This window comes from Octopus sinensis, linkage group LG13 (genome assembly GCF_006345805.1).
Source record: "Octopus sinensis linkage group LG13, ASM634580v1, whole genome shotgun sequence".
NCBI classification, from domain to species: domain Eukaryota; kingdom Metazoa; phylum Mollusca; class Cephalopoda; order Octopoda; family Octopodidae; genus Octopus; species Octopus sinensis.
The window spans coordinates 67,121,672-67,135,678 of NC_043009.1; the positions used below are offsets into that span (position 1 = coordinate 67,121,672).

Genomic DNA, 14,007 nt, shown 5'->3' on the forward strand with positions numbered 1-14,007 from the left:
ATAAGTATCAGACTTTTATTTAGTTTGATTAAAACTTTTCAATCCCACCCTATCAGAGACCTGCTTGAAACTTAGTGTATATATTATATACTTATATCTATATATTAACGAACTATATATTAATTAACTGTTCTACATTAATGATCTGTTGCTAATTTTATGTGACTGATTTTTTGTTTTATTTGTTGTTTCGTTTTCTGACAATCATTTTCTAGAATGAATTCCATACCATTTCTTTTTTTTTTCTTTCTTGTTTAAAGATTTTGAACATGAATTTAATAATTTCATATTTTTGTTCTTAATTTTCCTTTTTCTTTTTCTTTTTCAGGTTCTAGGTCGTTAAATTAAAAAAATCATTTCGTCAAGCATATTAGTATATCATATTTTAAAATAATATATATATATTTACATATACATATATAAAGAAAAAAAAAAGTAAAAAACAAAAAAAAAATTAACAAAAAAAAATTCTCAAGAAGGCAAATTTTTTTTCCTTCTAACTGACAAATTGATTATATATATATACATACATATATATATATATAAATATATATATATATATATGTATATATAAATATATATGTATATATATTTTTAATGAATTTGTCAGTTATTCCTTTTATAAGAATGCATAGTAGTATCTTCATCGAATTACTTGTATATGAATGTGTGGAGAATTACGTAAATGGTACATGGAACTTTGGGCAACAAAAGCAACAGCAGTGTAGAATTTGTGCAACTGTGTATACTAATTGGACATCTTGGGTCCCAAAGACCAGCGCAATCTTTTATGAATTTCCGGAACAGTACTCAAAGCAGGATTCAATATATATATAGCACATAATTCTTGGTATAAATGGCCGTTATATAGATATTAACGAGCCAATCTTAATCGGTCACATTGACTTCCAACATATTTTCTTTCTTTTCTTTCTCTCTCCTCTCAACTTTTATATAAACATGGAATCTAGTGTTGACCAAGAAACTGATGAACAGACAAAACTAAAGTCCAGTTCATTGTCCCCTAAAGTTGTGAGACCAAAACTGCCTGCTTTTTCCTCAAGCTTTAGACCATCCAAAAATCGCTCTAAAACAGATCCCGGCAATGCAGGTGAAATTAGCCGGGCTGTTCTGGAGGACATGAAACAAAGAAAACATAGTCGTCAGCGACTATCTCGATCTCAACCGTCGAAAAGTTCCCAAGCACCAACGTCAACTCCCACATCTCCTGTGACTGATTCACAGAGATCAGGATTTTCTCGAAGACAAAACCGGAGTCTAAAGCTTACAGAGTTAACGGATAAATTAAAATCTGGTCCTAGTTCAAACGATATTTCATGCAACATTCCATCATCCAGCGATTTGTCGACAGTCGCACCCTACGGTACTTTAAGGAAAATTCCTAATGTTGAAGACTTTAGTCAGTGTGAGCAAATTTTAGACTCACCAGACGATAGTCTATATGAAAGCGGCAGTCCAAAGATGCCTGAAGATTTATCAAAGATGGAATCAGGAGAGGCTCTACCATATTATTCTCATAAAGACACAAAGGATTCGATGTCAGAACAATGTCTAAGTAAACTGGAAAGTTCTTCTGTTTCTTCAGATTGTTTGCCTTCTCCGGATGATAAATCTTTGGATGATGATGGGACTGGCACCAGTGAATCAGACACCAGTTCAACAACGAGTGGCCCTTATATCTACCAACCTCTGAATCGTGACTCTGAATTCTTCAAGCTTGCCAAAACTGCTCCACAACGAAGAACTGGTATAACTACTTTAGCAACACGTAATAAAGTGCAAGCCATTTTTGGTACTAGCCACCCAATGCAATTGGCTAGTTTCCAGCAGTCTGATGAAGACAAACGTTCCGAAGAACATTCAGGGGGCCACCCACCTCAACGATCTGAGTCTGTCCATGTTCCAGGCTCACAACGAAAAGCTGACCGGTACATTAAACGTTCTTCAAAGCATAAAGCATCACCAAAAGAGGAAGGCTCAATTGATAGTAATGGATTTGGTACTTTAAAATCTGAAGAAACTTCAGAAAGTGCACCATCAGACCAATCTCGAGATAATCTCTCACTGTTAGCTGCAGGCAGCTGCCAATCCACGGATGGTCAAATAAACACTGATGATGTAGTGCACTTTTCTGAATATACAGATGAAAATATTGTTGTGGAAGTCTCAGACAATGAAAGATTTGAAAAGAAAAATGGAAAACTAACGAAACCAAAGTCAATAAGTGACCCAAGTGCTGACAAGACCAAAGTTTTGTCCGAAATTAGCAAAGAAATAAACTCATCACATGCACACAGTTCACCTGTCTTATCACGTGACATAACAGAAGATGGGGGGCCTTTACAGCAATTCCAAGAAACCAATAACCCTCAACTTGAACTAAGCCCATATTCAGAAATAGTTCTTCCTCATGCAAGCCCTAAATCCTCAAACCCAGAGCGCCGTATATCTCAAGAAAGCCAAAGATGTCAAAGCCCAGGCTTGGAATCGACAATAGAAGAAGGGGATGAAAGTGAACAGTACCCCGACGATTCCTTGTTAAAACCTGACAAGTTGATCTATATAGGATCATCTGCCCCCACAACGCCTCACAATCAGTCTCCAACAAGTACCCTTGAACGTCCTCCACACAACCTCCTCAGTGTACCTATAACACGAAAGCCCATTTTAAGAAGTATGAGTTCAGCCAGTGTTCTTCAACATGACCGGCGCATGTTCAACACGGCGAACAAAGACAAGGATGTCGTTCGTAAATTCAGTATAAATTCTGATGACTCAATTCCGGGAAATATGAAACCTGGTACATCGGTGCCAGAGTTTGCTTCACCTCTCAGCGACAATGGCTCTTATATCACTATAAGCATGCCAGATGTCTGGAAACAAAATGCTAATGTATTTGACTCTTCAGAAAAGGTCCAAGCCTACGTTAAGGTAAGTCGCTTTTTTCCGATTAATTTTCCTACTTGACTTTTAGTAACAACCAGTTTTGGAGTTTTGTCTTTTATCTATTACAGTCTTTGTGTTTGCGTGTGTATATGTTATATAGTTATGTTGTTGTTGCACACATATAACCACATAAATTTGTGTGTATGCATTTGTACATATAACTTAAAAGAAATATTATCTATTTTCATGTTGTTGAATTGGATTCTACGCATTAAAAATAACAGTGAAAAAAGAACAAAAAACAAACCTACTAACTCAGTTTGTGATTTTTTAAACATGGCATTTCCTAGATTAAAAAATATATTTTTGTCAAAGCAGTATATTTCTAGCTCCAAAGTCATACTAGTAGTAGTAGTAGTAGTATTGTAGAAGCTAATAACTTTAGTACTTACTTCCATCGTCAACAAATCCTCTTTGTTACACTGTGTGTGTATGTGTGTGTATTAGATTGTGTGTGTGTATTAGATTGTGTGTGTGTATTTTCGTGGAAGTGTTTGTGCTGAAGTACTTACGGATTACTACTGTGAAATATTTGGTAACATTTTGTTTATTAGAACTTTGTTTCAGCTTATTGTAATATATCATTGTGGTTGTTGTTGTTGTTAATTATTAAGGTAGAGAACTGACAGATTCGTTAACACAATGGACAAATGCTTGGTGGCATTTCGCCCATCTTTCAATAGCGATAATTCCACCATGGTCGACATTATTTTCCATCCTTTCAGGGTCAATAAAATAAGTACCAGTTATGCACTGGGGATGTGATGTAATCGACTCAGCTCACTCTCCCCAAATTGCTGGCTTTGTGCCAAAATTTGAAATTGTTGATATACCGAACAAAATACGTAGCGACATTTCATGTCTTTACACTCTGAGTTCCAGTTCCACCAAAGTCAGTTTTGCTTTTTATCCTTTTGGGGTTGATAAAAATAAGTTGAACATTGCCCCCTCCCCTAAAATATCTGGCCTTGTACCAAAATTTTAAATGATTATTAAGGTGGTGAGAGTGGATTTGTAGAAATGCTAAAGTGTTGGGGGTGAAAAAAAAAGTATTTAGTTGTGCTTCGTTTGCATTCTGATTTCAAATCCTGCCGAAGTCACTTGTCCTTTTCATTCTTGTGGGGTTAATGAAATAAGCAACTGGTCAAGTTCTGCAGTTGATTTTGACTCTACACTCTCTTGGAAACATGTGAGGCCTTGTAACTATGTAAGGAATCATCATTATTGTTGCCTGAAAGGCAGCAAGCAAGCTGGCAGAATTGTTAGCAAGCTGCATGAAATGCTTAGCAGTATTTCACCTGTCACTGTGCTCGGAGTTCAAATTCCGCCGAGGTTGACTTTGCCTTTCATTCTTTCAGGGTCGATAAATTAAGTACCAGTTACACACTGGGGTCGATATAATCAACTAGTGCCCTCCTCCCAAATTTTAGGCCTTGTGCCTATAGTAAAAAGGATTATTATTGGTATCTGAAGTATAACATAACAACATTGATAAAATTTCAATAGCGATAATTTGTCCTAACAAGCACCTCTCTTATCATTTACTTGTTTTTGTCATTGGACTGTGGCCATGTTGGGGCACCACTTTAAAGGGTTTAGTTGAATAAGTCTAACCCACTACTAACTTTTAAAGTCTGGTACTCATTCTGTTGGTATCTTTTGCTAAACTGTTAAATACAGGGATGTAAACAAACCAGTATTGGTTGTCAAGCGGTAGTGGGGACAAACACAGACATTCCCACCCCAATTCCAAGGTGATGCACAAGCACTTAGCTCTGAGTGGAATGCACCTTACAGCAGAAACAGCTGTAAGCTAATGAGATTCATTGCTTAATTACTTGTTCTTCTGTCATTTACTTAAATTTATATCAGGCTTTGTACTCCATTGATGATTTATTCTGAAGCAGGTGTCTGTTGAGTTCTAACACCAGGTTATTAGTATCGCCATATCTAAGCTCTCTCTCTATATATATGTAAGTTGAAATGTCTTGGAAGAATAATGGTATGTCTTTTCTACTCCTCTGAGATTTTTCCTAATAAAATGTTTTAATTACTGGAATTTTATTCTTTGGGAAAAATCGAAACAGCTGTAAGAAAACATGTTGAATTGTTGAAGTTAACAAATTATATTAATGCTACATCTCCATTTTCTGAACTTTAACTTTTACACACACACACACACACACACACACACACACACACAGAGACACACACACACACACACACATTTTTAGGCAGTTAATTGTTATGGCCAGTAATAAAGTAACCATTTGGTATTTTACATCTATAAAATGCTTAGCAGTTTCAGTGACCTCAGACTCAAAGGCATTACTGTCCTGATGCTTTAGAGCAGTGGTTCCCAAAGTGGGCAGTACTGCCCTTCCCTGAGGGTGTTGGAAAGAATCAGAGGGAATTGAAGAAAGATGGGATGATAATGGGGGTGACCAAAACGGGGCAATGAATGTAAAAAAAACCAAACAAACAAAATAATGGGTTAATTAGCTTAAGTTTTATTTGTGAAATACTGTTTTGAATTTTCTGCAGAAAATGGTCTGTCTGCGATGATGAGTAGTGGTGGTGGTGGTGGGGGGGGGGGCTAGGAATGTGGCCTCAGAACCAAGTGGCTGGAAGCCTGAAAAAGTTTGGGAACCACTGTTTTAGAGTGTGTTTTTTTTTTTTTTTTTGATATATAAACTACTGATGAGATATATTCTATGTGTGCGTGTGAAGACGCAGGGCCCCGTGAGTTCATTTCCCAGACTAGGTGACACATTGTGTTCTTGAGCAAAACACTTCGTTTCGTGTTGCTCTAGTCCCTCTTCCAATCCAGGGTGGGGGGATGTTTGCCTGCTCGCCTTGCCAGTTGGCTGGTGTCATTTGAAGGCAAAAATGATGCAAAGCGCATTGTGACCAGCGATGTGTAACAACATCTGATAGTCTGGTCAGTCATGTGATCACGCGATGTATACATATCTAAAATTCCATATGCACATATACACGAGTGTGTGGATAAGAGTGTATGAGGCAGACTACATCTTATCTGAAACTGACTTATGTACGATATCTACTTGTGACATTACAGAGTCTAAATTGTATTTTTGTGTTTCTACAAGGAATACCTTGTCTCCAGCCTCCCATCACTAAAACATACCACATCACTGAATGCTTGGACTAATTTAGAAATAAAAATTTACTATAAAAGACGATTATTATTATTATTATTATAAGGTGGTGAGCTAGCAAAATCGTTAGCACGCTGGATGAAATGTTTAGTGGTATTTCATCTGTCTTTATGATCTGAGTTCAAATTCTGCTGAGGTTGACTTTACCTTTCATCCTTTTGAGGTCGATAATATAAGTACTAGCTGTGTACTGGGGTCAAAGAAATCAAGTTGTCCCCTTCCCCAAAATTGCTGCCCTTGAGGCAAAATTTGAAACCATTATTATTATTATTATTATTACTATTGTTGTTGTTATTAGGCAACGAGCTAGCAGAATTGTTAGCACACCAGGTAAAAAGCTTAATAACATTTTGCTTGTCTTCAAGTTCAAATTCTGATGAAGTTGGCTTTGTCTTTCATCCTTTCGGGGGTCGATGAAATAAGTACCAGTTGAATACTGGGAGTCAGTGTAAATTGACTTATCCCTTACCCTGAATTTGGGGTCTTGGGCTAAATTTTGAAATAATTATCATTAAAATTATTATTATTATTAAGACAGCAAACTGGCAAATTGTTAGCACACCTATCAAAATACTTAAGCAGCATGTTGTCCATCTTTACGTTCTGAGTTCAAATCCTGCTGAGGTCAACTTTGCCTTTCATCCTTTCGGGATTGATAAAAATAAGTGCCGGTTGAGCACTGGGGTCGGTGTAATTGACTAACTCCTTCCCCCACCCCCAAATTTCAGCCCTCGTGCCTTTAGTAGAGAGGGTTTATTTATTGGTGAAATCTTGTTGCTTTAGTAGTGTTATCATCCAATTACTCAGGTGTTGATGGTTTTCCTTCTTTCTTGTTATACGTTGCACTTTATGCATTGAATGTTCTTTTGATTCTGTTATCATCATCATCATCATCATTTAATGTCCGTTTTCCATGCTAGCATGGGTTGAACAGTTTGACCGGGGTCTGGTAAGCCATGGAGGCTGCACCAGGCTCTAGTCTGATTTGGCAGTGTTTCTACAGCTGGATGCCCTTCCTAACGCCAACCACTCTGTGAGTATAGTGGGTGTTTTTTACGTGCCACTGGCACAGGGGCCAGAGCAAGCTGGCAAACGGCCATGATCGGTTGGTGCTTAAAAAGAAATGGCATTTCATTGGTTATGACGAGGGTTCCAGTTGATCCGATCAATGGAACAGCTTGCTCGTGAAATTAATGTGCAAGTGGCTGAGCACTCTATAGACATGCGTACCCTTAACATAGTTCTCAGGGAGATTCAGTGTAACACAGAATGTGACAAGACTGGCCCTTTGAAATATAGGGACTACTCATTTTTGCCAGCTGAGTGGACTGGAGCATTGTGAAATAAAGTGTCTTGCTCAAGAACACAATGCATCACTGGGAATTGAACTCACGACTATACGATCGTGAGCCGAATGCCCTAACTATTAAGCCACGTGCCTTCACATGTTATAACAAGGTGTTAATTACGGATGCAGGTAATGAAGGCTGACTTGGAACTACAAGACCACAACAACGAACTTGCTCCTCTGTCTCAACTAACCAAGCAACTATCAAATAACAAAGTACTTATAATAGGTTAATTAGTATAGCACCAGTTCACCGTACAAACCAGAGTAATTAGTGGTGTCGTTAGTTTGACACAAGCAACAGGTAAAGAGATATGACTAAACGTTTATTGTCATTTAACCTCGGGTCAGTCCCGATCCAGCAGGTCTATGACCGAAGACGTTCCAGTTGTGACCATCCTGTCTGTGTGTGTGTCCTTTCTGTTAAGGTTGAAGGGCAGAAATTTTTGTGGGAGGAGAAATGTTGGTTACATGGATTCCAGTTTTCAACTGGTGCTGGTACTTATTTCATTGACCCAGAAAAGAATGAAAGGTACAGTCGACCTCAGCAGAATTTGAACTCAGAACATAAAGACAGATAAAATGCTAAGCATGTTGTCTGTAATGCCAATAATTCTGTTAACTCGTTGCCTTATGTCTTTGTGTAAATCAAAGACCATTTGTTCAATGTATACTTTGCTACCTCTTTGAAGAGTTTAAAAAAAAAAAAATCAACTGCAGTACTTGTCTGTCAATTGCTCTTGCTGAACTGCTAGATTACAGGGATGTAAACGAACCAACACTGTTTATCAAGCAGTAGTGGGGACAAAGACAAACCTGGACACCTATGCATGCACACACGCACGTGTGTGTGTGTGTGTGTGTGTGTGTGCCTGCATACATATATGTATTTATACGTGTGTGTGTGTGTGTGCATGCATCCACATATGTATTAATACGTGTGTGTGTGTGTGTGTGTGTGTGTGTATGTATGTATGTTGTAGGCATATAGATTTGTTGTGCAGTGAATCTTGGGGTGTGACCCCCCCAAGATGTTGGCAGTTGATTCAAGTGAATTACAGATGACTCTTGAAATAAGAGCCACTTAAAAAAAACAAACAACAAAAATAACAACAAGAACAACATCAAACAAACAATGGTCTTCATCATCATTATCCCAATCATCACTACCACCATCACCATGCAATCCCATTCCTCATTCTCCATAGATTAATGTCGTTCTATTGTTTTGTTGTGATGTCCCTCTGTCCCACCCTGGCACTGGTGACCCTCCGTAACCTTGGTGACCAAGTGGATATGACTCAGCCAGCAGCTATTAGCAGCCACTTTTAAGCTACACTCTTCTTTAACATGTCATCTTCAATTAACCAGTGTTTGTAGTATTTAGTATGTCTGGCTACACATCTGTTTATCAGTGTTACACACACACACACACACACACACACACACACACACACACACACAAACTTTATTATAATGTGAAGGCACCTGGCTCAGTTGTAAGAGCATTTGAGTCACAGTCATAAGGTAGCGAGTTCGATTCCCAGACTGGGCTGTGTGTTGTGTTCTTGAGTAAGACACTTTATTTCACATTGCTCCAGTTCACTCAGCTGTAGAAATGAGTTGTGATGTCACTGGTGCCAAGCTGTATCGGGGCCCCTTTGCCTTTCCCTTGAATAACATCGGTGGCATGGAAAGGGGAGGCTGGTATGCATGGGCGACTGCTGGTCTTCCATAAACAACCTTGCCTAGACTTGTACCTTGGAGGGGAAATTTCTAGGTGCAACCTCATAGTCATTAATGACCAAAGGGGGTCTAATATATATATATACATATATATATATATCTCTATATATAATATATATATATATATGTATAGGGAACACCATTTGAGCGTAGTTAATGCCAGTGGCATGTAAAAAGCACCATTCAAGCATGGTCGATGCCAGTGCAGCCTGACTGGTTTTCATGTTGTTGGGATGTAAAAGACACCATTCAAGCATGGCCATTGTCAGTGCCGCCTGATTGGTGGCATGTAGAAAGCACTCTTACACTCTCGGAGAGGTTGGTATTAGGAAGGGGCATCCAGCTGTAGAAACATTGCCAGATCAGATTGGAGCCTGGTGCAGCCTCCTGGCTTGCCAGTCCTCAGTCAAATTGTCCAACTAATGCCAGCATAGAAAGCAGACGTCAAACGATGATGATGATGATGATGATACAGATATGGCTGTGTGGTAAGAAATTTGCTTCCTAACTACATGGTTCCAGGTTCAGTCCCACTGCGTGACAGCTTGGCCAAGTGTCTTCTACTATAGCCCTGGGTCAATGAAAGCCTTTTGAGTGGATTTAGTAGACAGAAATTGAAAGAAGCCTGTCATATTGTGGGTGTGTGCATGTGTAAAGGAGTGAGCTGGCAGAATCATTAGCACACCGGGCAAAATTTTTCGTGGTATTTTGCTCATCTTTGAATTCTGAGTTCAAACTCCACCGAGGTTGGCTTTTCCTTTCATTCTTTTGTGGTTGATGAAATAAGTATCAGTTGAACACTGGGGTTGATGTATTCAACTTAGCCCCTCCCCTTGAAATTGTTAGCCTTGTGTCAAAATTTGAACCCAATTTTCTTATGTGCGTGTATGTGTGAATATGTGAATGTACACCTTTATACACACACACACACATAAACAAGCATAAGTTTGTGTTGGTCTGTGTACATGTGTATATGTATGCACACTATTATACATGTATGGAATTTGCTGTTACAAATACATATAGGAAGAAATAAGGAACCTCTAATTAGTTTCCTGACTTGCCGGAAACAGTAGCTAAATCTTCCCAAATGACACCATTGTGTCTCAAAACAAATAACAAAACTTCATTAGATAATGTACTTCTGGAGACACAATGTCTGCAGAGAAGATGGGATGGTCGCTACTGGAATGCCTGTGATCATTACAGAATTAAACCAATGTCACCAATGTCGTCATCGTCTTTTTATTCAACTAGGATGGTTGAAATCTAACATATTTTCATTTGCTGTGACCCAGGGTGATAATGCTATTTGTGAAGCTTGGTGTTTGATCAACAAGAGACCAAGATCTCATGAGAAAATTATCCTAGAATGTGTGTTTGGTGCGTGAAAATTAGCAAAGCAGGCATGAGCATACTTGTAGAAAGCCAAAAATTTTAATTTATTAAATTACACCGTTAGTGATGAGAATGATCATTATCTTGTGGCTGTTAATTAACCAGGACATTTTCTTGTGAGCCGTTTCTGATAATAATCATTTAGCTATTTTAGCTCTGGAAGAACATTGATTCGTCATTCCAGCAGTTGATTTGACAGCGAATTTTGTTAAAGGAATCAACATACTCTTCCTCTCTATCTTCCGAGGTGGACTGGGACAGTGAGAAATAGATGTTGCAGTATTGTTCCAGTGTCATGATGTGACATGTCTCATCAACTCTTTAGCCAAGGTGCACGTGTCCTAATGACTTCGACTCTTGCAGCTCCCCCCCGTCCCCTGTCACTGTTTTATTTTTGTGTATTTTATTATTACAGTCATGTTGCTGAGAACTGGGTGTTGTGATTTCATTTGTGCTACACTGAAGCTCCTAATTCCATCTAATCTGTCACTTGCAGTTAGGGGGTCTTGTAATTTAAAAACAAAAATAAGGTTTCCTTTATTCCAATGGCTCTCAGCCGTTTTTTGCCTATGTGATCCAGGGTGATGATATTTGCAAAGCTCAATGTTTGGCCTACAACAGACCAAGATCTTATGAGAAAATTACCCCAGAATGTGTGCTTGCTGTGAGGAAAAATTAGCAAAGTAGGCATGGGCCTCATAGCCATTTGATGTTTTAAAAAAATCCTATATTTTTATAATTTAAATATTATTGGGAAATGTAAAAAAAAATATTTTATGTAGGTGCAAGAATGGCTGTGTTGCTTCCCAACCACATGGTTCCAGGTTCAGTCCCACTGTGTGGCACCTTGGGCCAACCAAAACCTTGTTTGCCAACATAAATGGCAGACTTGAGCTTTGTGTAATTCAAACAGGAATTGCAGAGAACTGGAGCAAGTAGTTCAAGATATTCTTTCAGATTCTGTTAATTCACCTTGCACAAACACACACACACTCACACAGTATGTATATATGGATATATATTATGCGTGCCTGTGCGGTAAGAAGCTTGTATCCCAACCACATAGTTTTGAGTTCTATCCCACTGTGTGGCACCTTGGGCAAGTGTTTGAATAAATTCGGTAGACAGAAACTAAAGAGAAGCTTGTTGAGTCCGTGTGTGTATGTATGTGTGTGTGAAGCTTTACCCACCTGCATTGGTAAAAACCTGAACAAGGCTGTCTATAAATGTCTACCTTGGCTGGATATGAACTGCAACTGCACTCATTAAATGCACAGAGATGCTCCATCGAGGGACACTCGTCCAGCAGAAACATGCATTGGAGTGGCACTCAATGTGAATTTAATGAGAATGATACTGTAATAGACAATTCTCCTTTTGGCTATTTAGGATGTTTTGGTTGTTTATTCTCATGGAAATCCAAGAAAACAAACTCGGAATTTACTTCTTGAGTGAAGTACAGCTTAACAGTTTATCTTAAACAATTCTGTAAGTTCCCTATTGTTTGAAGTGGTTAGCCAGATCTCGGTTATATCAGAGTGCTAATAAGGTACCTGCTTTGACTCAAAATCCCTATTCTTTTACGTTTTATAAATATACATATATATAAATACACATGTGCACACACACACACACATATGAATACACACACACACACACATATGAATACACACACACACACATATATAAATACACACACATATATGAATACACACACACACAGACATAAATACACACACATATATAAATACACACACACACACATAAATACACTCACACACACATAAATACACTCACACACACATAATACACACACATATAAATACACACACACACACATAATACACACACATATAAATACACACACACCACACATATAAATACACACACACACACATATAATACACACACACACACACACATATATAAATACAACACACACACATATAAATACACACACATATATGAATACACACACAGACATAAATACACACACATATATAAATACACACACACACACACATAAATACACTCACACACACATAAATACACTCACACACACATAATACACACACATATAAATACACACACACACACATAATACACACACATATAAATACACACACACACACACATATAAATACACACACACTCATATATAAATACACACACACACACAAACATAAATACACACACACACACATATATAAATATACACATAAATACACACGTACACATATATATATAAAAACATATAAACACGCATACATAGGTAAGGGATAAAGGGAACAGAAATAGAAAGGGGACGCTTGTGACACTGGAACATAAACCTCGCACAACAGTTTCACCCTCTCCTCCCCTTCCTCATATTCTTATATAACCCCCCCCCCTCGGATTCCCTTGTACAGAAACCCTATACACTTTTCACATAAGCCCTCTCAGGTAATCCGGACTTCACCTCACCTCCGCACCCATAATCACCCCCCCCCGTCCCTCTCTCTCTCCACACCCTATTGCCTCTGGCATAGTATGGTTGTTGTTGTTGTTGTTTGTGGTGACCGAGGACCCAAAGCAAGGTGGAAGAGGTCCCCCTTCTTTACAAACTCTACCCCCCCCCGCTCGCATCTCCCAACACTGCATCCACCCTACCCACCCTCACCTCCGAATTACACCAACACTTCCTCGTCTTATTTAACTAACCCTCCTCTTCCTTCTCTTTTGCCTCCTCCTCCTCCCACTATCAAAAGACTATGCAAATCCCCCACCCCCACCCTGCGCCCCCACACACTTCCTCTCCTCCTCTTCCATAACAACAGTCGCACTTTCTTGGAGGTAACAGTTATATGATGATGGTGGTGATGGTGGTAGTGGTGGTGGTGTTAAGGATGCTGGTGATGTTGGTGGTGATGCTGATGATGTTAGTGTTGGTGATGGTGGTGATGCTGATGATGTTAGTGTTGGTGATGGTAGTGGTGCTGATGGTGGTGTTCCATTCTCCTCCTCTCCCTCCTCCTCCTCTCCCTCCTCCTCCTCCTCCCCTTCCTCAGCTGTTTCTATTCTTGCCTGTTGCTCACTTTACTCCTCCAATACAACCGCCACTGCCACAGCCGCCACCACCGCCATCAGCACCATCACCCCTTGCCACTGCCGCCGCCACCACCCCCTTGCCGCCACCACCACCACCACCGCCTCCGCCATGTTGTTGTTCAAACTGTAAATTTCTCTTCTTCTCACCCTGCTCTTCTATATTTAGAAAACTCTATTCCTTTTGCCATATATTTTCACTGGAGGGATAGAGATGCCATCTCCACCACCCCCACCCCACCCCTTTCTCTCCCCTTCTCCCCCCCCCTCACACACTGACAT

General features: G+C 39.2%; 1 protein-coding gene across 1 annotated transcript in view; it reads left to right on the plus strand.

Moving 5' to 3' along the window:
* Positions 1 to 504: 504 nt before the first annotated feature.
* The window catches only part of LOC115218404 (rho guanine nucleotide exchange factor 17), a 204,025-nt gene continuing 190,522 nt past the window's right edge, over positions 505 to 14,007 (plus strand). The window contains exon 1 of the mRNA XM_029788195.2: positions 505 to 2,952. Within this exon, the coding sequence (XP_029644055.1) occupies positions 961 to 2,952 (1,992 nt within the window). The 5' untranslated portion in view covers positions 505 to 960. The remainder of the gene's footprint in view (positions 2,953 to 14,007) is intronic.